Consider the following 22,669-nt stretch of genomic DNA (forward strand, 5'->3'; position numbering starts at 1 on the left):
TTCTGGGATTTATTTTATCGGCTGCTATGGAATGTGCCTTAAATACCCAGATCCTGGCTTTGGCCCATGATGGCATAATCACCTGAGATTAGGTTATTGGTGTGTATTCTTTACACTTGATGCTCCACAGCATATGGCCTCTTTGACTCAGCACTTACCTTTTAAGTGTTGTTCTTCAGTTGTACTTTACTTAGTAGAGGAATGATAAAAGGGGTGTAGTTCTGTTTCTGAAGACATCCCAATTGTACTTCTTTGTGAATGTGAAGATTTGAAGTGCATTATTCAGTTGTTCAGTCATGTCTGATTCCTCTTGACCCCATGGACCAATGCTGCCCATGGGGTTTCTTGACAAAGATACTGGAATAGTTTGCCATCTCCTTCTCCAGGGGATAAAGGTAGTGTCTAAGGCCAAATTTGAACTCAGGTCTTCCTGACTCCAGTTCCAGGGCTGTATCCACTGATCCACCTAGCTCTTTAAAATGCATATAAAATGCCAATAAAAATAAGAGTTGAGAAAAGGGATTTAAGAAAATCAAGCCAAACAGCCAAATGGAGGATGGACTGGAATGGCCTCACATCATCAAGTACTACTGTAGGCATCAAGACTGGGAATGCAAGAGGAGCGATCAACAGGAGAAAATTTGCTTTCATTGGACTTATTCCCAAATCAGAACACTCAGTCTCTCCATACCTGTGATAGTGAATCCCAGATTACTAAAGAAAAAAATACCCTCTTGTGATGGAACTTGCTATTTCTCATAATTTAGTTATGTAAGAATATACTAACATGGAGAAAGGGGTGGGAGGAGTGGGCATCAGATGAACCTTACTCTCATCTGTAATGGATAAAGGAACATTAAGCAGAAATGATGTAGAAATACATCAAATTCTCTTCCTCCCCCTCCCCGCCGCAGGCACAATAGACCCTGCATGTATTTATGAGAGAGTGCATCTCCAGACTTTTGAGGGAAATGTTTTTACACTCCCTTTGTAACTATACCACTCCAGTAAATAAATGTCTCTTGCTAAAAAGCTAAAAAAAAACCCAAAAACATCAAATTCAACAGAGAAACAAGTATGCATAGGGAGAGGGGAGGTTAGGAGAGAGGTTAATCCTGGTAGGAAATAGTAACAAGCCAAAAAAAAAAAAAAAACCTTCCTGATCCTTAATGGGATATTAAAAGGGGACAGGGAAAAACTAAAATCTAAGGGTATGCCTTAGATTACCTCTTAGACAAAGTAGGAAGGGCTGAATAAATTGTGTTGATGAAATGTTGCTGCAATAAGTCATTGTTTTTGAGCTTTCAGAGAAGCCTAGATAATATGAATTGAACAGAGTAAAATGAGCAAAACCAAAACAATTTATACAAGATAAATACAGCAGGGGTCAGAGCCAATTGTAGAGTAGAGGCACATTTCCCTCCAAAGAATTTTAAAATAATGCCTCAAATCGAATTCTGGAGCAGCAGAACCAACAGAAGGTCAGGCTGAGACATTGTTTTCAGCATAAGACGACTTAGGAAGTCAGCAGAACTCTGACACTGAAGCAAGGCACACCACAGCAGCACCAGCACTGAGCCTTGGAGGTAGTCATAGTAGCGGCAGCAGCAGCAGCAGCAGAGGCTTCAGGAGCTCTCAGCACAGAGATGGTAAAGGGGTAGGACAACTGGCCAGAAAAAGATTATAGGGAACCTTTGCTGGCATGGGGTGCAGGGCCTGGCACTCTTTGGCAACCCTACTTCCCATATGTAATTCTGGGCATCAGTTTTAGGCCAGAGAGGAGTGCTTGTGGTCAGTCACAATGGAGCATGGGCCCTGGTCGCAGTTTCAAGGCAGAGAGGAGCACTAGTGCTTGTGGCTGCAGAGAAGCAAAGGCCCTTCCTGGATAAAGACCAGAGCACAGACCAGGAGAAGAGTGACCACACATTTCCTTAGAAAATACTACCTACAAGGCACCAAAAACTTACAGCTTCCCAGAAATAGCTCTGAAAACAGCAGCATGAAAAAGTCTGAAGCTTGGGATTGTGCCTCCCTATTCCCACATGAGCGGAGCCCAACTTTAACATAAAGTTCAAAGTAAAAAAACAGAATGAAAAAATTAGCAAAAAAACAAAAAATGACCATAAAAATTTATTATAAAGGTAGGAAAGACCAAGAAACCAACTCAGAAAAAGACAATTCAAAAAACAGCTACAAAAAAAGCCTCAAAGGGGAAAAAAAATGCTAACTCAACAGAAGTTCAAAAAGAATTCCTAGAAGAGCTAAAGAAAGAGATGAGTGGTGGTGGTGGGGGGAATAGGAAAAGAAATGACAGTGATATAAGAAAAATATAAAAATAGAATTGGCTTGGTAAAAGAGGCACAAAAAATTCTGAAGAAAACAACATTTTAAAAAACAGAAATGGCTGTTCAAATCCAGCCTCAGCCACTTGCCACTTACTAGCTGTGTGACCCTAGGCAAGTCACTTAACCCTGATTGCCCCACCAAAAAGCAAAAACAAACAAACAAAACAAAACAAAGACACAGAAATGGCCAAATGGTAAAAGGTACAAAAATTCCTTAAAAAGAAGAGCAAGCCAAATGAAAAAGGCAGTACAAAATCTTATTGAAGAAAATAATTCCTTAAAAATTAGAACTGGGCAAGTGAAAACTAATAACTCCATAAGACATAAAGAAATGTCACAAAAATGAAAAAACAGAAATGTGAAATATCATGAAAACAACTGGCGTGGAAATTAGATTGAGTAGAGATTAAACAATTTTTGCACTACCTGAAAGACACTATCAAAAAAGGAGCCTATGAGGGGCAGCTAGGTGGTGCAGTGGATAGAGCACTGGTCCTGCAATCAGGAGGACCTGAGTTCAAATACAGCCTCAGACACATAACAATTACCAGCTGTGTGACCCTGGGCAAGTCATTTAACCCCAACTGCCTAAAAAAATAAAAAAGGAGCCTATGCATCATATTTCAAGAAATTTTAAAGGAAAACTGCCCTGAAATCTTAGCTCCAAAGGATAAAATAGAAATTTAAAAAATCCATGAATTAGCTCCTGAAAGAGACCCCAAAATAAAAACTACCAGAGATATTATAGACAAATTCTAGAGCTCCCAGGCAAAGGAGAAAATATTGCAAGCAGCCAGAAAGAAAAAAATGCAAATATTGTGGAGCCACAATTAGAATCAAAGTAGATTTAGCAGCTTCCACATTAAAGGAGCAAAGGGTTTAGAATATGGTACTCTGGAAAGCAAAGGAGCTAGAATTACAACCAAGAATAATCTATTCAGCAAAACTGAGTATAATCCTTGAAGGAGGGTGGGAGTGGGGAAGGGGAAGGAAGAAGATGGATATTTAATGAAATAAAGGACTTTCAAGCATTCCTGATAAAAAGATCGGAGATGAAGAGAAAACCTGACATTCAAACACAAGAATCAAGAGGACCAAAAGGTCAACATGAAAGAGCAATCATAAGAGACTCAGTAAGGTTAAAATGTTTACATTCTTATACAGGAAGATGATACAGACAGTTCTTGCTTATGTTAAGTGGAACATTTCACAGTCCTCTACATAAGATGATTTTTACATAATGTGAATTTGCCTACAGAGAGTGGGAATATGTGGGGCTGGGGCCAGACACATGGGGGACTGGCTGGAACTGAGAAAAAGAACATGGAAGGTGCAGACATTTGGGAGACAGACACAGACAGGAGAGGACAGGCAACACATGGGGGCCAGAGACAAACTTCGGGTACTTGAGTGCAAACAAATGGAAGACACACAGGTGCCAAATATGCAGGTGGGTGGGCAGAGTGGGACAAGATCTCCTTTCTCAGTGCTGGAGATCCCAAGTAAAACCCACAATGCAACAGTAGCAGTCTCTTCACTCATCAGTTGTTCTGCTTTCACTCAGAGGGTTTTTTCTTTTAGGTTGTTGTCGGTGGTAGCGGTTTTGGTGTTGGGGGAGTAGGAGACTGTGGAGTGCCAAGCAGGAGTGGAGAGAGCACAATACTGTAAAGTTAACATAGGTGTTTCTTTTGAATGTGGATTTCTTTCAGAATTCTTTATATAAAGTCAAATTTGTCTAATGTGAATTTACATAAAGCAAGAATTGCCTGTACATGTAACTCCTAGGAACTTTGTCATTAGGTTAGTTAGAAAGTCTACACAGACAGAAGGCAAGGTATGAGTCAATTATTGGGATGATCTAAAAAAAAGAGACAGGCAAGGAAGAGCTTTTACAATGGAAAGGAAAATGGGGAGGGCGTGCAACGCTTGGACCTCACCCTCAATAGAATGGGTTCAAAGAGGGAAGAATGTATATGTATATATATACATATATACATATATACACACACACACACATTCAGCTGAGTATGGAAATCTATCTTACCCAACAGGGGAGTAGGACAGGAAGGGGTAAGAGAAAAGGGAAGGGTGATTAAAGGGAAGTTGGATTAAGGGAGGCAGTGATCAGAAGTAAAAGAGACTTTTCAGGAGGGGCAGGGCAAAGATACAGGGTCCATTTAGAGAGGTGATGGCTGCCAAATGAAGGCAATGAAATGGGCAGGAGTAAAATGATCTCATTTTTTAAATGCATCAAATTCAAGGAACCTTCTAACAGCTACAGAGAGACTGGGAATTCAATGTCATAGATGGTCCATTGGGGCAAACAAAATGTATGAAATTTGGGTGGGACCACATTAGAAGAGGTCTCCTAGAGGTACCCTTTAAAATGGGCTTTAAAGGATAGGTAAAAAGAGTAAAGTACTCAAAGCATAAGGAATAGCATGAATGGGAAAAAAGACATGGAAGCAGGAGAGCAGTAAATAGTATCTAAGGCATCATTTGGCTGGGGAAAAAAATGGGTAAAAATGAACCATAACTAGATAGGTAAAGAGACACCTAATTGTATAAGACCTTGAATGCTATGAAAGTGTCTGAATCTTTGTCAATATACTATAGGGAGTCACTGAAGATTTTTAATTAGGGAAGTGACATAACCAGATCTAAACTTAAAAGGGATTTTGGCAACGACATCAAGGTTGGATTGGAGAAGGTGAGTCATGTTAGGAAACTACTGCATTAGTCCAGATGAATTGTAATGAAGATTGTACAAGGATAGGAAGAGAGAAGTGGGGAAGTATGTTGCATAAGCAGTAGCATTTGAAAATGATCTAATAGTCAAAAAGCATTTATGAAGCCCTCACTACGTGCCAAGCACCATACTAAGTGCTGGAAATAAAGACAAAAAACACTCCCTACTCAAGGAGCTAATGAGGTAGACAATGCACAATTATATAAAAACAAGACGTATGCAGGATAAATTAGAGATAATCAACTGAGGTAAAGCACCAACATTAAGTGGTATTAGGAAAGACTTCTTGTAGAAAGTAAAATTTTAGCTGGGACTTGAAGGCAGGGAAGTCTAGAGGCAGAGATGAGGATGGAAAGAATTCCAGGTACAACACACAGCCAATGAAAATGGCTGTAGTCAGGAGATGGAGTATCTTATACAAAAAATAAGAAGGGAGGGCGTCACTATCACAGAGTACACTGGGATAAGGTGTAAGAAGACTGCAAAGGTCTGAAGGCACTAGGTTATGAAAAGCTTTTAACACCACAAGATTTTATATTTAATTGTGGAAGTGACGGGGAGCTCCTGGAGTTTACTAAACGGAGGGTCAGATGGTGAGACTTATGCTTTAGGAAACTTATTAGCAGCTGGGTGGAAGATGGACTGGAATGAGGAGAGACTTGAAGCAGGGAGATCAACCCACAAGCTATTGCAATAACTAAAGCATGAGATGATCAGGGCCTTTACTGAGGTAATGGCAGTGTCAGAGGAGAAAAGAGGGCATATGTTACGAAAGTAAAATCAACAAAATTTGTCAGTTAGTTCCCTCCCGTACATCTCACCATTCCATACTTCTAACAGCCTATGCACAGCACCCCAACCTCATCAACAAACCAGTGAGGGCTGTCAGATCATGTACGTGAAGATCCCTTAAACTCCTTCCCTGCTATTTATGGGCAGTCACTATTGACTCTGAAACAAACTGAGACAGTGAAACATTATGTTTCCCTCCCAATAACAGCCCAGGATGCAACTGATAAAATAGAACAAAGTTAAAATTCCATTCAAGTGCACCATTCCAAGAATGTTCCTTAGAGAATAAGACCATTCTTCAACTGATAAATGCTCAAACAATATGAACAAGGAGTTTTCAGACGAAGACATTCAAGCTATTAATAACCACATGGAAAAAATGGTTATGACTAGTAGAGAAATGCAAATTAAAACATCTGAGGTTCCACATCATACGTATCAGACTTACAAAGCTAACAAAAGAAAAAAAAAAAGACAAATGTTTGAAGGGGCTACAGGAAAACAGAAACACTAATACACTATTGGTGGAATTATGAACTAGTCCAGCCATTTTGGAAAGTAATTTGGAAATGTGTTCCAAAAGCTAAACTGCACAAACGCGTTCACTTAGCGATACTACTATTAGGTCTATTACCCCCTTCCTCCCCCCTCAAAAATCAAAGAAAATGGAAAAGAACCCATATGTGCTAAAATATTTATAGCACTCTTTTTGTGGTGGCAAAGAAATGGTTGAACAAGTTATAGTATATGTGATAGAATACTATTGTGCTATAAGAAATAATGACAGAGGAGAAACCTGAAGAGATCTATATAAACTGATGCATTGTGAGGTGAGCAGAGCCAGAACAATTTGTACAGTAACAACATCGTAAAGAAAAACAACTTTCGAAAACTTCGGAACTCTGATCAAGAAAATAATCGACCACAATCCCAAAGGACTCATGATAAAATATGTATATCTATCCAAACAGAACTGATGGATTCAGAGTGCGGATTGAAGCAGATTTTCTTTTCTTTCTGGACATGGCTTGACTTTACAAGTTTGTAGCAGGAGTGTGTTTTTCTTCCTTTCTCAATAGGAAGGAGAGGGGAAGGCAATGGAAAAGAGAGAATGCAAATATTTGTTTGAAAAGAAAATTTTTAAAAAATGTTCCTTAGGGACACTAAAATTTATTGAAAAGAACACTGACTCAGGAGTCAGAAGACCCAAATTCAAATTCCAGCCCTAACTAGCCATGTGACCATATGCAAATCACTTAACTGCTCAAAGCCTTGGTTTCCTATCTGTAAAATGGCAGTAAAAATGATTGCTGATATAATTTACCTGATTATGATGAAGCTCAAATATGATGATATGGGTAAACTGCTTTGCAAATTTTAAAGCACCCTGTAAATATCAGTTATCACCATTATTATTACTTCACCTCTCTGGGCTTCAATTTCTTCATCTGTACATTGGGAATACTTTCACTACCTACCTCACCAGGTAACTGGAAAAAAGTATTGTGTAAACCTCCAAACACTATAAAAAGTTAGCTGTTACTATTATTATCAAAAAACTCATTCTACACCTTCACAAATAGCTCATGGCAAGTAGGCTTTGATGATCTGTTTTACAAGGAATTTATCACAAAAAAATCCCATACAGTCCATAAACAACCCTACAGTGTTGTTGTGAGGAAAGCACTTTGTAAACCTTAAAATGCTATATAAATGTGAGCTATTTTTTGCTTCCTCTAATAGTTTTAAATTGCAACAGATTACACAAGTAACAAACAAGTTCACCTATGATCAACATTTACAGCTGTGTTCTCAAATACAATCTACTCCATACCAATGTTAATCTGAAAAGTTTATTATTATGTATAATTGTTATTGTAATGCTTAAAAACTAAGCATATCTGATAAACAATTCACATAAATTACTGCAATTATTATTACTTCTATGGTCAAACCCAATTTTTCATAAGTTTCCTTTTCTCTCAATTCTTTTTTCACTATCAATGTCAATTTTGATAGTCTTCCCTGATACTAAGTACCGTTTAAGTCTCACCTTGCTCCCTGGGAGTCACATACCTCAAATGATAAAGGCCCTAGACTTGACATTCCAGCAGCCAGGGTTATTTGTACTCCCACTCTCCAGGCCCAGGCCTAAAGCTACCTCTGTCCCAATGTGTCCTCAAACCTTCTTTCTCACCTTAACAAAAACAATTTTCAAAGATACTTCCAAATTCTAGTAGATAACTCAGGTTAACAATGCTTTCCTAATCTGATTTCAATAACCTCTAGGTCTCCAAATAGCCTTGCCCTAAAGGATCTTATGATTTTGGATAAATTCAGTGAATCTTTCTGCAGCCTTCTCCATTGACTAGATCACTTTCCAGTGTGGATACTCTATCCTAAATAAAGGCTGAATTGACACCAAGATTCTCCCACATCGGTAGAGAGATCTCTCTTATATAAAATTTCTGATGTTAAAATGTGGGTTCCAACTGAACATATCTGCAGTCATTACAGTAACAAGTTTCTCTTTTGTATGAATTTCCTGAAGTTTAGTTAAGTTGTGAGCTCTGACGAAAGGGTTTTTTTTTTCACATTTCTGACACATACAGGGTTTTTCTCCAATGAGTTCTGAGACAGTAAATTAAAACTGATTTCTGAGAACAGCTATTCTCTTGTCCTAAGCTGACTGTTAACAGTCAAAAAATATTCTGTATAGAAGCCTTTTGCTCATTCATTACACTTATGTTAATTTTCTCCAGAGTGAATTATCTGATGTTTAAGGAGGTTTGCTCTTTGACTAAAGGCTTTACCACATTCATTACACATAAAAGGTTTCTCTCCAGTGTGAATTCTTTGATGCTGAATAAGATTTGAACTCCTACTGAAATCCTTCCCACATTCATTACATTTATAAGGATTCTCTCCAGTATGACTTCTCTGATGTAACATAAGTTCTGAGTTCACACTGAAAGCTTTACCACATTCTTCACATCCAAAGGGTTTTTCTCCAGTATGGGTCCTCTGATGTCGAATAAGTCGAGAACTCCAACTAAAGCCTTTCCCACATATATTACATTCATAGGGTTTCTCTCCACTATGTGTTCTCTGATGTTGAATAAGGTTTGCTCTCTGACTGAAGCCTTTTCCACATTCATTACATTCATGGGGTTTCTCTCCAGTATGAGTTATCTGATGCTGAATAAGATTTCCTCTCTGGCTGAAGGCTTTCCCACATTCATTACATTTGTGGGGTTTCTCTCCAGTGTGAGTTCGTTGATGTCGAATAAGTTGTGAGTTCAAACTGAAGGCTTTACTACATTCATCACATTCGTAAGGTTTCTCACCAGTGTGAATGCTCTGATGTTGAATAAGGTTTGCTCTCTGACTAAAGTCTTTCCAACATTCGCTACATTTGTATGGTTTTTCTCCGGTATGAGTTCTCTGATGTCGAATAAGTTGAGAGCTCTGACTAAAGGCTTTGCCACATTCCTCACAACTATAGGGTTTCTCTCCAGTATGGATCCTATGATGCTGAATAAGTTGTGAGCTTTTTCTAAAGCCTTTTCCACATTCATCACACCTATATGGTTTCTCCCTAGTGTGAATTCTCATGTGTTGAATAAGGTCAGAAATATATTTGAAGTTTTGAGCACAGATATTACATTTATAGGGTTGCTCACTTACAATATTGCCCTGATGTATATCAAGGTCTGAATTCATAATAGAGTCTCTCCAAAATTCCTTATATTCCAGGCTCCTTTCTTCCATGGGATTTTGCTTATAGATCACAGTTACTGGACTGAAATGTTTCTCCAGGGAAACAGGTTCCCTAAAAATCAACTCTGCAAAGTTTCCCTGATGGCTCACTAAATTTCTTTCTGATTCACAAGCTTCTCTAAAACCAAATTTCTGAGGAATGACCCTCAGAAGTATTTCTGATATCCCTCCATGTAATCCTGTATCTTCTGACATATCCTTTTCTTGACAGGATGTCTTGTTCTCAGTCCTTATCTCAGAATCTGAAACAATAAGTAAAAAATGTTACCTTTAAGCTGTGCTAAAAGGAAATTATAAGCATAAAAATATAATCATAGAAATTAATGTCTAAGAGGAGTAAGGGCTTTGAAAGTAATCAAAACTGTCCTACATAAAGGACAGAAGGAAGAAGTAGAGATTAGGTAAGAAGGGGAATGAAGTAGTGGAAGAATTGACCAAAGCTAAACAGAGGAAATGAGGATCAGCTAGAAGGTCAAAGGATAAGCAGCTGAATCAGGCTGAAGGGCATGGAGTTCATGAAGATGGTATGGAGTGGTATCAGGTGAGTGAGGCAAGGGCTTCAACAGTTAGGTGACAATGGTGAAGCAAAGTAAATGCTGTGGGTGATAAAGATACACTGTCATAGGGAAATGAAAAGAATGGTGTTCCTGCCGAGGCCCAAATGTGCATTCCATGTTCACTCAGTGAGGAGGGTTTTCCATCCAACAAGAACTTTTTCGGGAGGGGAGGGTTAACACTACGAAAGCCCTCTCCAACACCAGTCAGGGCACCCTATGTAAGTGATATTTAGATAACACTTAAGGGCTGCAAAGCATTTCGTCTACAATATCTCTTTCTGTGAGGTAATTACTACACTCATTATTATCCCCATTTTATGGAAGAGGAAATTGAGACTGAGAGAGATTAAATACCTAACCCAGGGTCACACGGTTAATAGGTATCCAAAGCAGGGCTCAAATTCCAAATCCAAATCTAGCACTCCATCTACTACATCACCCAATTTTTCCAGTGTTACCATAGCAAAGCAGGGCAATATAGTGCACTACGGAGAAAGCTCAAATTCAAATTTGTTATCAGAAGACCTAAGTGTGAAGCCCAGCTTCATCATACACTAGTTGTAATCTCCAACAAGTCACTTAACCTCTCTGTGGCCCTGTTTCTTCATCTATGAGATGGGAATATCATTATCCACTCTGATTCATGAGGCTGATGCTCCTTGCTAAGAAAGATATGACAACCAAGGGCAACAATGATTTAGAACATAAACTAATTATGAAAATATTATGGTGGAAGATTATAAATGACATTGCCTCATAAGACAAGAAGCAATAGAAAAAAATTATTGAAATGAAGTTTGTTAAAAGCCCTAGCTAAGTAAAGTCATCTCGGGGATATTAAAGAATGAAATCATAAAGAGGGCAACAGATAAAAAATATGAAAGATGTGCAATTATTTTTTTATAACTCTGCTCAAGTACATCTGTCCAAATATGACAAGTATGACAAAGTATGATAAGTATGACAAAGCAAAGATGGCATCAAGGAAACCAGAGATTGAAAATAGCTAAATTAGATCAAGTATATAGACAGAGGAGTTTCCATTGAAGACCACACAGTTTGGGAGGCATTATGGTATCTAAAATTCACAAGATATTGGAAAGATATTGGAAAGAGGAGAGGATATTTATGGGGAAAATCCCTGACCTTATTACCAAAAAAAAAAAAAAAAAAGGCAAACAATGAACACTAACACAGATGGATCCAGAGGTTATGGTCATGGGACCATCAAGATGATGATTACTTATTGTCTCTAAACCATCTCAATTCTCCAACCCTCCCCACCCCAAAAGCAACATATGAGGTGTAATTACAACAAAGATGATAGAACACCATCAAGGTAAATTTTTCATGCATTAAAGACAGAGAATATTAATCTTTAAAGTTCATTCAGTACTCCATCCTGCCCCAACCTCCCAGCCTCCATGTGTCAACAGCAGGTATGGAAGGTAACACACAGTTTCCCTATGGTTGCGTGCTACTAAAGAAATATCGCAGGAATGATCCTCCCTCCTCCTAAACTTCAAGAAAACAGCAAACACTGAGTCTGCCTAACAACAAGCTAAAGTGGAGGATGAAGGCAGGACTAAAAACGTGCTGCCTTTTGATTGAAACGCAGCCCTAAATTAGGAATATCAAATGCTATAGCTACCCCAATGAGAACACCATCTCACTGTAAAATTACAAATAAATGACCCAGGCCAGTCAGCCTGGAGGAAATTGAAATTCAGTCTAGTCCTCCCAGAGGGCATTCAGGGCAGGGAGCCAGGCTGACCAACCCTATATTCCCCAACCCCACAAAGCTGATATAAAGCATCAAGGGTATACCAAATAGCAAACAGACAATAGCCAGAAAGTAAATGACTTAAGAATACAAAACAATGGCTGAAACCATGGATCTACGTGCCTACTTTTCCAGATCTTCAAAATTTGTATTAGAATAATCTACACACACATTAAGGTACCCTTGATGAAGGTATAAAAAAGGAACAATGAGGCTATCATTTCTATACAGATGATTCTCAGATCCAACATCCCTAATCTCTTTCCTGAGCTCCTATCTTACATCACCATCTAGACATCTTAAAATGGATGCACTGTAAACATCTCAAAACTCAGCATGTCCAAAAGGGAACTCATTATGTTTGTTTTACCCCAAAACCCTCCCCTCTACATAACTTCCCTATTATTGTCATGGACACCATCAGCCTCCTACTCATCCAGGATCCTGGTCTCAGTGACATCCATGGCTTCTCCTGCACTCATCCCACATAGCCAATCTATTGCCAAGTCTACCTTCATGATATTCTTCCTATACAACTCTTCTCTCCAATCATATAATTGCCACCCTGCTGCAAGCCCTCAACATTTCTTCCCTGAACTACTGCAATAGCCTTCTAATTTTTTATTTTTTTTTTAATTTTTTTATTTTTAGGCAATTGGGGTTAAGTGACTTGCCCAGGGTCACACAGCTAGTAAGTGTCAAGTGTTTGGTCTGAGGCTGGATTTGAACTCAGGTCCTCCTGACTTCAGGGCTGGTGCTCTATCCATTGCGCCACTAGCTGCCCCCTGCAATAGCCTTCTAGATGGACCCCCTGCTTCAAGTCTCTGCCCACTCACATTCATCCTCCACTTAGCTGCCAAAGTGATCTTCCTGAAGTGCAGGTCTGACCATGTCACTCACTACTTAATAAACTCCAGTGAGTCTCTATTACCTCCAGGATTGAATATAAAATCCTCTGGTTGGCATTTAAAGCCCTTCAAAACCTAGCCCTTCCTAACTTTCCAGGACTGTTACCCTTTATTCCCTCTAGACACTCTATGATCTAGGGACATGGACCTTTGTGCTGCTTCTCACACCCCACACTCCTTGCCTTTTCACTGGCTGTCCCCTATGTCTAGAATGTCCTCCCGCTCACCTCCACCTCTTGATTCCACTGGCCTCCTTCAAGACTCAACCCAAATCCCTCCTTCAGAAGGTGGGATTTCTGTGGCCATTTTCCCCTCCTCTGACACCTCCCTGAAACTGTCAGTTTCTTCTCTCTCAAATTACCTTCCATTTATACCCTATATATCTTGTTGGTAAAGTTATTTGCATGTTATCTCTCCCATTAGAATATGAACTCCTTGAGGGTAGAAACCATTTATGGTTCACAGGAAAAAAAAGCTGAGCCAGCTATGCAACATGACTAACAGATGATAGTGTTCCACTGATATCCACACATCCAGAGTCAGGACATCCACAGAACATCTACACATAGAGCAGACCCGCTGTCCTGGACAAGAAGTAATAAAGAATGGATAATCATGAATGGGTTGCAACTGCATCAGCAGAGAGAAAACTCACATTGACAAGACCACACACAGATCCATCAAAATATGAAAGTATTATTATTATTACCACTATTATTATCATGCCCTGCTTGGACTCTAAGTTTCATGAGGGAAAGGAAAAGAATTTCATCCAGAGTTCTTTCCCTAGAGCACAGAACAAAACTCTTTCACATACTTAATATGTTTATTGAATACAACTGAAATGAATTCCCCTTCCTCCACAGACAGTCTGAAAACATGTTTCTTAACTGAATTACTGTAAACTTTTTTTTGGGGGGGAAGGGGGAGGCAATCGGGGTTGACTTGCCAAGGGTCACACAGCTAGTAAAGTATCAAGTATCTGAAGCTAGATTTGAACTCAAGTCCTCCTGACTCCAGGGCCAGTGTTCTAACTATTGCACCACGTGGCTGCCCTGTAAACTCTTACTTGAGAAAAATTCTCTTTTTTCTCTTTCTCTCCATATTCTCTCTGAATAATAATGATGGTGATGGCTAACATATACATATATATATATATGTATATATATGTATATATGTATATAGATAATACATATGTATGTATATGTATATCTAAGGTTTGCAAAATGCAAACATACATATATGCATACAAATATATACTTACATACACAACAACCACATGAAGTGGGTGCTATTATTATCCCCATTTTACAGATAAGGAAACTGAGGCTGAGAAAAGGTTAAGTGACTTGCCCAGAGTCATCTGAGGCAGAATTTAATTCAGGTCTTCCTGACTCCAAATGACTATAGCATTCTATCCACTATGCCCCACAGGTTCAACTATCTCTATAGATACAATTCCCAGATTTTCAATCTATATCTATCTCAGGCCTTAGTTTCTTTTCTGAACTCCAGGTGTGCCTCACAAACTGTCTATTGGACATCTGCAGCTCAGTATGTCCAGAACACAATTCATTATTTTTCTCCCCTAACCTTCCTCCTCTTTCTAACTTCCCTCTATTAAGGTTGCTATTTTTCTTCCAAGTCACCTAGATTCATAGTCATATACTCACCTTTTACTCTTCACTGTCTCTTACCTCTCATACCCAATCAGATGCCAAATCTTGTTAATCATACCTCCATGATACCTCTCCTTTCTGTCCCTTTCTCTCCATTCACATGGCCACCACCCTAGCTCACCCTAAGCACTCCTCACTTCTTGCCTAAACTGTTGCAATAGCATCCTAACTGGTCTGCCTGCTTCTAATTTTTCCCCTCTCCAAAACCCTTCCAAATAGCTACCAAATTGATAGTCCTAAAGCACAGATCTAAACATGTCACTCCATTCTCAAGAAGTTCCGGTAGCTCCTAACTATCTCTGAGACAAAATAAAACTACATATTCTTTTTTTTTTGTTTTGTTTTGTTTTTGGTTGGGCCATGGGGTTAAGTGATTTGCCCAGGGTCACATAGTTAGTAAGTGTTATGTGTCTGAGGCCACATTTGAACTCAGGTCCTCCTGACTTCAAGGCCGGTGCTTTATCCACTGTACCACCTAGCTGCCCCTAAAACTACATATTCTTCTACTTAGCATTTAAAACCATCCAACATTTGGCTTCAGCCTACCTTCTCAGGCTTCCTATACTAGTTCCCAGCTCAACTGGACTACTTGTTGCTTTCTATACATGACATTCCACCTTCTAGTTCTGTCCCTTTTCACAGCCTGTCCTCACCTCCAAAATGTATTCCCTTGCTTCTTCATGTCTTAAAATCCCTTTTCCTTCAAAACCCAGGGTTAGAGTCAACTTGCCAACTCCTACAGAAAGCCTGCTCTGCTCCCCAGTTGTTAGCAATGCTTTTCTCCACTCTCTTAATTTCCTATCTACTTTGTATATATTTTGTTATTTACTCTTCTGCGTTCATGTGGTTCCCCTCCCACCAACAGGATATAAGCTCACTGAAGACAGAGACTGTAATTTTTGTCTTTGTATCCCCAAAGTGTAGCACAAGGGATAGATCAGGCACACAGAGGCTATATGCTTGTTGAAAAAAATAGTCCTCTTACAACCACTTCTACACTTTTTTACACTGCTTTCCTTAACTCTTTATAGGGATTATTTAAAGGGCTTTAAAAATTTGTTTCTCTTTTGGTTAGCCTGCTTTGTTAAGACAAAATTTATCAAGAAAAATAAAAAGCCCTACTCTTACCATCTGGCTTATCACTACCTCCACTGTCAAAATCAACATTTCAGCCTATGGTCCTGGTGCAGCCATCTTCCCTGCTTAAGATCAGACACTGACATCATATTTTCTTACATCTTACCAAGTCCAAAGTTCTGATGATGGTCTTCAAAGTTTTCAGCACATGGCCCTCAACACACACTCAATTCCTTTGTCCTCAACACACCTGCCAGCTCTCTCTGCCTGTCTCTGGGACTATTACTCAGTATTCTTTGTCCATTCCCCTGTCCCACCTTCATGCCTTCTCTACAGCAGTGCCTAGACTATCTGAGTATTTCCAGAATTGATAAGAGATGACAAACTATTCACTTGGTTCCTCTCACTCACATCTACTGAAGTCTCTCAGGATCTCCTCTCTTTTCTTAGTTCTCTGTAGATCAAGGCCCCACAGTTCTTCCTCTTGCTCCAGCTGGAAAATCAGGTCAGGTTTGGAAACTTGAAATCCTGCTCATGGGGAAGGAAACAGTATGTGTTGCTTTGTGCTTGGAATCAGGAACAAAGAATACAAGCTCAGCCCCCTCAGTAAGAGGGAACAGGTGAACTAGGAAAGAAATGAAATGCTAGGAGAGAACATGGTGAAAAAGCACCTTCAGAGAGTGGGAAGGCCCTCTGAAGGGGAATACAGTTTCAAGAGCTGGGGCTGTAGGATAGGGAAAGGAAGGAATGGGTAATGAATTAAAGGAGCTAAGGATCTGAGCACAGTATAACAACAAGATCATTTGGTCCATCCCTACCGGAAGGACAGGAAACTCCCACACATATGGACTTCACTGGCATCATCAAATGCAAGGATGACCTATATGAAGCAGGGCAGTTTACTATAGGAAACTTGGTTAATAAGGGCCTGCTCCTGAGAGTCTAAAGAGCAGCTGCCCTACACCAGAGATCAGACCTCTCACTTCATAATAGGAAGCAAGAACATCTTGTCCCTGAGATCCAAAAGACTGAGAGATCTGGGTCCTGAGTTAATTTAATTGGCTCTTCCAAGAGCTCCACAGCTTTTAAGACGAGGTACCACAGAAATGAATCTGCAGAATCCTTACCCAGGGACACCACATTTCCATAATTCTCTCGCATCACATCCCTGTAGAGGGCCTTCTGGTCAGGATCCAGATGTGTCCATTCCTTCCTCGAGAAATATAAAGCCACGTCCTCGAAGGTCACTGCCTCCTGAAACAACATGTCCCTGCTATTCCAGAAAGAGTGCCGCAACTCTGCCTTGCCTAGTATGACAGAGAGACCAGACAGCCTTGGTAAAAGGGAAAGGATATGTATTGAAGGGATCTGATGCTGTACAAGTTCTCACTATATTCTTAGAGGGGAAGAGGGCAGGAGAGAAAAAGGAGAGGGACACAGGGAAAGTATTAGCAAAAGAAGTCTCAACCCTACATCTCAGGGAATATTTATTGGAGTTTGACTAGGCCAACTGTAAGATCAAGAGGATGAGATTAAGGTAGCGATGAGAGAGGCCCCCTATAAGGACAGATAAAAATAACTAAGACTCAAAATTTTCTTCAATGCTAAAAGTTTGGAGGGGACATACTTTCTTCCTCCTAATCTATCTTTTATAATATGGAAAGACACTCCTTATGCACAGATCTAGTCAAGTCACTGCTCTACGCTAAATCCTTCCATTTAATGACTCCAAAGTCAAGTTCAAACACCTGTGGCTGGTATTCCAGGCCCTCCACAATGTCTCAACTCTACTTTTCCAGCCTCATCTTATATCATCACATATTCTTCAGTTCTTATGTGTTGAAGCCTCCATGACTTTGTCCACCCTGTTCCCTGTGCTCATAATGTCCTCACACATATACCCAACTTGTTTTAATTCTTAACAATCTTTTAGCAATCAACTCAAATGTAAAGGCATGGAAGCAGAGGACTGTACACATACCCTATGCTTCAATCAAATGGATGTCTTACCATCTCCAAATACATCTGGGGGCTTCCTGCTTCCGTGACTTTGCTCATATCACTTTCTAGGGCTGTAATGCTGTCCTTCCTCCATCTCTACCTGTTGAACACCTTCAAGGCTTGGCTGAAATGCTAGCTCTTCCACAACAGGTTTCTCAATCACTCCAAAGTGTTCTATCTTTTGAACTCCCATAGTATCGTGTTTGAACCCAGTTCTATTATTTCATTTTTTTGCCTTCCATGACAGGTTTTCTGTTTTATCGTCTCAACTAAATTGTGAGTTCCTTCAGGGTAGAGATAATGTCTATTTCATTCCCACCCACCCCACTGTACAATGTCCTATGTAAGGTTCTCTAGTAAATAAAAAATCAGTGTCATTCCTTCAATTTTTCTTCCACTCTTTGATTAAGTATGTTTATAATCTATAGGGGAACTGGGGGGGGGGCATGGAGAGCGAGCCCTCATTCCCAAGTAGTCAACATTTTGGCAGTGCGTCTTGACTCTCTGCTAGGCTGGTCTTGAATGAAGACACACAGTCCATTGCTGGGCTCAAAGCCTTTCCAGCTTGGTAGAATTTGCAATTCTTTTGAGAATTCAGATTCCCCTATACATTGGTGGCTCTAGAGATGTATTTGTGTGAAGACACACATAGTAGGTGCTCAGATATTATCTGCAGACTGAATTCTGATCACTTGTACTGCCTCCTTTTGATTCTGTACCTGTACCTGCCTTTGACCATTACGATTCAGTTCTTCCTCTCATTTCTGCTTTGTTCTACTAGGTCCATACCTTGACTTAATCCTTAGACTCTCTTGGCTCTGTTTTAACTCAATTCTCAGACCAATGGCTGGCCCAAGACATAGACAACACAGACTCTCTTGTTAGGATCTGTTTTCCAGAACCCTTCTGGAATACCCACATACCCTTGACTTTAACGAGTCCCTCAATGATCTGTTCCAACTTGCAGGGTACAGGTTAGCTAAGTGTGAAGTAGAATAAAAGCTCCAGTAATGGAGAACCTATTAAGGAAGTTCATTCAACTTTTGAACAACTAAATTTTTTAATTAATTTATTTTGATTTATCAACAATCACTTCCATATGCTTTTGAGTTTTAAATTTTTCTCCCCTTCCTTCCTCACCTCCCTCCCCAAAACGGCATGCAATCTGATACAGGCTACACATATACATTCCTATTAAACATATTTTCATATTAGTGATGTTGTAAGGAAGAATTAGAACCAATAGGACGAACCACAAGAAAGAGAAAACAAAACAGAAGAAAAAAATAGCAAATAGTATGCTTCAATATGCATTCAAACTCCACAGTTTTTTCTTTGAGTGTGGATAGCATTTTCCATCATGAGACCTTTGGAGATGTCTTAGATCCCTGCATTGCTGAGAAGGGCTAAGTCTTTCAACATTAGTCATCGCACACCACAGCTATTACTGTGTACAACATTCTCCTTGTTCTGTTCACTTCACTCAGCATCAGTTCATGCAAGTCTTTCCAGGTTTTTCTGAAGTTTGCCTGCCCATCATTTCTTATACCACAATAGTATTCCATTACATTCATATACCACAACTTGTTCAGCCATCCCCCAATTGATGGGCATTCCCTCAATTTCCAATTCTTTGCCACCACAAAAAGAGCTGCTATAAATATTTTTGTACGTGTGGGTCCTTTTCCCATTTGTATGATCTCTTTGGAATACAGCCCTAGAAGTGCTATTGAACAACTAAAACTATTAACAAGTTTTTTCTGTACCTAACAGACATCTGCCTCCCAGTAACTATACCTACTGTTCCTATTTCTGCCCTATGTGGCCAAGTCTAATCAGTGTTTCATACAGCTCCTAACCCACAGGGCCCAAGGAAACTTCCTAACCCAATCTTGCTGATGCAAAGCTTATCTAGAGCAAATTACCAGAGATGTAAACCTCTATCTCTAGCTCTAATTTTCTCTCCTTAGTAGTTCTCTATAAGCCAGCCCTGCTCATCTCTAGAGCTTCAACAAACTTCCAAGATGCTTAGTTCATATAGACCATGTAAAATACCATTCAATTTATAATCATTTGCACTGTAAGATGGAAATCCATTCCCTGGATCCAAAGTCCATGTCTCAAGAAACAATTTTTCTGAAGGTCTTCATACAATTGAGGCCCCAAATATAATTCTGGCTACAGATCAAACCCCACAGTTCCCAGTAATTCTTGAAGCTTCTTTGCTACTCATCCACAAGTCTACCAACCAGTAGTAGCAGCCATCATTTCTCCTACTGCAGAAAGCTCAGCCATATCCCCAGTGCTAAGTTAGAGCATTAGCTAGGGCAGGGATGGGGAACCTGCAGCCTCGAGGCCACATGTAGCCCTACAGGTCCCCAAGTGCAGCTTTTTGACTGAATCCAAACATCACAGAACAAATCCCCTTAATAAAAGAATTTGTTCTGTAAAACTTGGACTCAGTCAAAAGGTCGTACCCAAGGAAGGCCACATGTGGCCTCAAGACCACAGGTTCCCCACCCCTGAGCTAGGGTATCAAACCCAATAAACCCCAGTACAAGCAATAAGACTTGAAGATAAAATAAGATAAGCAATGGACCTGAAATCAAAAGACATGGAGTTTGAATACTGGTTTTTCTATTCACTAGATGCATAACCCCAAGCAAATCACTTCATCTCTGGGACTAAAAATCTTTATCAGTACAATGAGGGAGTTGAGCTAGATAATGTTTAAGGTCTCCTTCAGCTCCAAATTCTATAATCTATGAGATGTCTAAGATGAGTATCCTATATAGAGAATCCCCCATTTCACAATCCTAATTCTCCTCATACATTAGAAATGCATTTACAAAGGAGAAAAAAAAGCAAAACCCTTCATTGGACACTGGACAGTCTCCTGGTTGGAATCCAAATCTGATTCTTGAAGATTGCCTTCATCTCAGTGATAGGGCCTGAGGTCTAGAAGAATAACCTTGAAGAATATGCAATGAGTTTATTTGGTTCTCTACAACCTACAGCAATGCTACCCATTTCTGGACTATGAAAGAGGTTCAAGGACCACATCCCTTCATCTTGGACCAGGACTAGATTACTATTAAGAAGTATACTAAAATCAGTGTTCCTTCTCTCATCCAGAAGTTTTTAAAACATCTACCAGGAGTCTGCATTTCTCATAATGGATCTTGGAGAGGATGGGATTTACAACCCAGTATGAATAAGTGAAGGAGAGATATGAAAACCGCATTTAGAAGACACAGCCATCTCTAATCATGTATCAACCTTTGGCATTCATACATGTGAAATCTATTGGTCTTTTTCTGAACCCATACCTGGAGAGCATGTGGATTTTCTTGTTGGTCCCAGCAGAGGATGCTCAGCATGTATAGATAGCCCTCCAGCAACCACAGAACACCAGTTATATGCCAACACTTGGGAAGTATGTGTCTGACCAGAAAATGATTGAATTCCTAGGTTATACTTGTGATCCACAATCTCAAAATTAAAAGTCTTTAGAATTCATGTAGGAAAACCTCCCTCCCAAGGCAGGTATCCCTTTTACAGACTTCCTTCCAAATGGATTCCTATCAAGCCTCTACTCAACTACTTCTAGTGTTGGGAACTCCCAACCTTCCAGCCATAGCTCCCTGCTATCTAATATTAAACTCTAAGACTTTTTCACATGACCCATCAAGATAATGAGTCTCTGTGTTCTGTGCTTGTATAATTAAATTTTTTCACCTAAGTATAGGACTTTATATTTTATCACTATTAATTACATATCTTAATAAATTCAGTCCATCATTACAAACTGAAGATTTTTTTGAATGCTAGCTCCTTCATCCTGTGTGTTGGCTATCCTTCCCAGCTGTGTGTCATCTACAAATTAAATAAGCATGCCATCTAGGTCTTCATCCAAGTCACTAATAAAAATACTGAACAGAACAAGGTCATGTTTAACCACAATGATCTCTCCCACTTCTAAAACTTCACAGCACTATCTATGTCACTCATTTACTCCTAACCACAAACTGTTTTGTATCATTACTATACCATGTATATGTCCTGTCCCAACAAAAAAAAAAACTCCCTGAAAATAGGGATTAGATCTTATATTTCTCAATATCTTATGCAACTAGACAGTCTTACTTAGAGGAAAAATAGTTATTATTTATTGGTGATGAGAAAGAGGTTATCTGTGCTAGGTAAAAACTCCAAAGGCAACAATATCTGGGGCTCCTTGCAAACCTTACCAACATCTGAGAGGTCACTGAATACCATTTTCTTTGATTTCATTCATTCAACAAACCTTTGTTTATATGACCCTCTCCCACCAAGTGTAGGCTGTTCAAATTCAAGCTGTCCTTTTAGATGAGGTAGTATCACTTCTTCCAAGAAGCCTTCCCACTTCTCTCTGTTCTGGATACTTTGATCACTTTTCTGCATCTATTCCAGTCAACAAATAATTATTAAGAACCTGATGTGTCCAAAGAACTGTGCTAGGCACTGTGGAAAGTTCAGAGTCACTTGAGCTCATTCATCAGGGGATTGACAAAGTCAGATCTGTACTTCAGGAATTACCAATTTGTCAGATTTGTGGAGGATAGATTAGAGAGGAGACCAATTCTCCATATAGTTGCCAATTAACATTCCTAAAATAGAGATGAGTCCATGTTACTCTCCCTGTTCAGAAATCTTGAAGTGGCTCTTTATCGCCTTTAGAATATAATACGAGCTATATCTGACTCCAACCTACTTTCACAGGCTTATTTTGTATTATTCCTGTGGCCATTCACTATTCCAGCCAAACTTCTGAGAGCTCAACACTCCATGTCTCAGGTCCATGTCTTTGCACAGACTGTCCCCTCAAACTTCCCTCCAAATCTCAACTTCTTAGGATCCTTAGCTTCCTTCAAGTTCAGCTCTTGAGCTCAAGTACCTTCTTATAGAAAGCCTTTTCTGACCACCAATACCCCATTCAGCACACCTGAGTTATTGTAT

General features: G+C 39.6%; 1 protein-coding gene across 2 annotated transcripts in view; it reads right to left on the reverse strand.

Moving 5' to 3' along the window:
• Positions 1–7,142: 7,142 nt before the first annotated feature.
• Positions 7,143–22,669, reverse strand: part of LOC114041415 (zinc finger protein OZF-like) — a 51,028-nt gene continuing 35,501 nt past the window's right edge. Inside the window, exons 2-4 of one of the 2 annotated variants that reach the window (XM_027859854.1) lie at positions 16,798–16,924; positions 16,082–16,198; positions 7,143–9,908 (exon numbers count right to left, since the gene is read on the reverse strand). In XM_027859854.1, the coding sequence (XP_027715655.1) occupies positions 8,635–9,908; positions 16,082–16,198; positions 16,798–16,924 (1,518 nt within the window). In that variant the 3' untranslated portion in view covers positions 7,143–8,634. The remainder of the gene's footprint in view (positions 9,909–16,081; positions 16,199–16,797; positions 16,925–22,669) is intronic. The other variant, XM_027859855.1, reaches the window with a different exon arrangement.

Source organism: Vombatus ursinus, unplaced genomic scaffold, assembly GCF_900497805.2.
Source record: "Vombatus ursinus unplaced genomic scaffold, bare-nosed wombat genome assembly UNPS02014173.1, whole genome shotgun sequence".
In the NCBI taxonomy this organism is placed as follows: Eukaryota; Metazoa; Chordata; class Mammalia; order Diprotodontia; family Vombatidae; genus Vombatus; species Vombatus ursinus.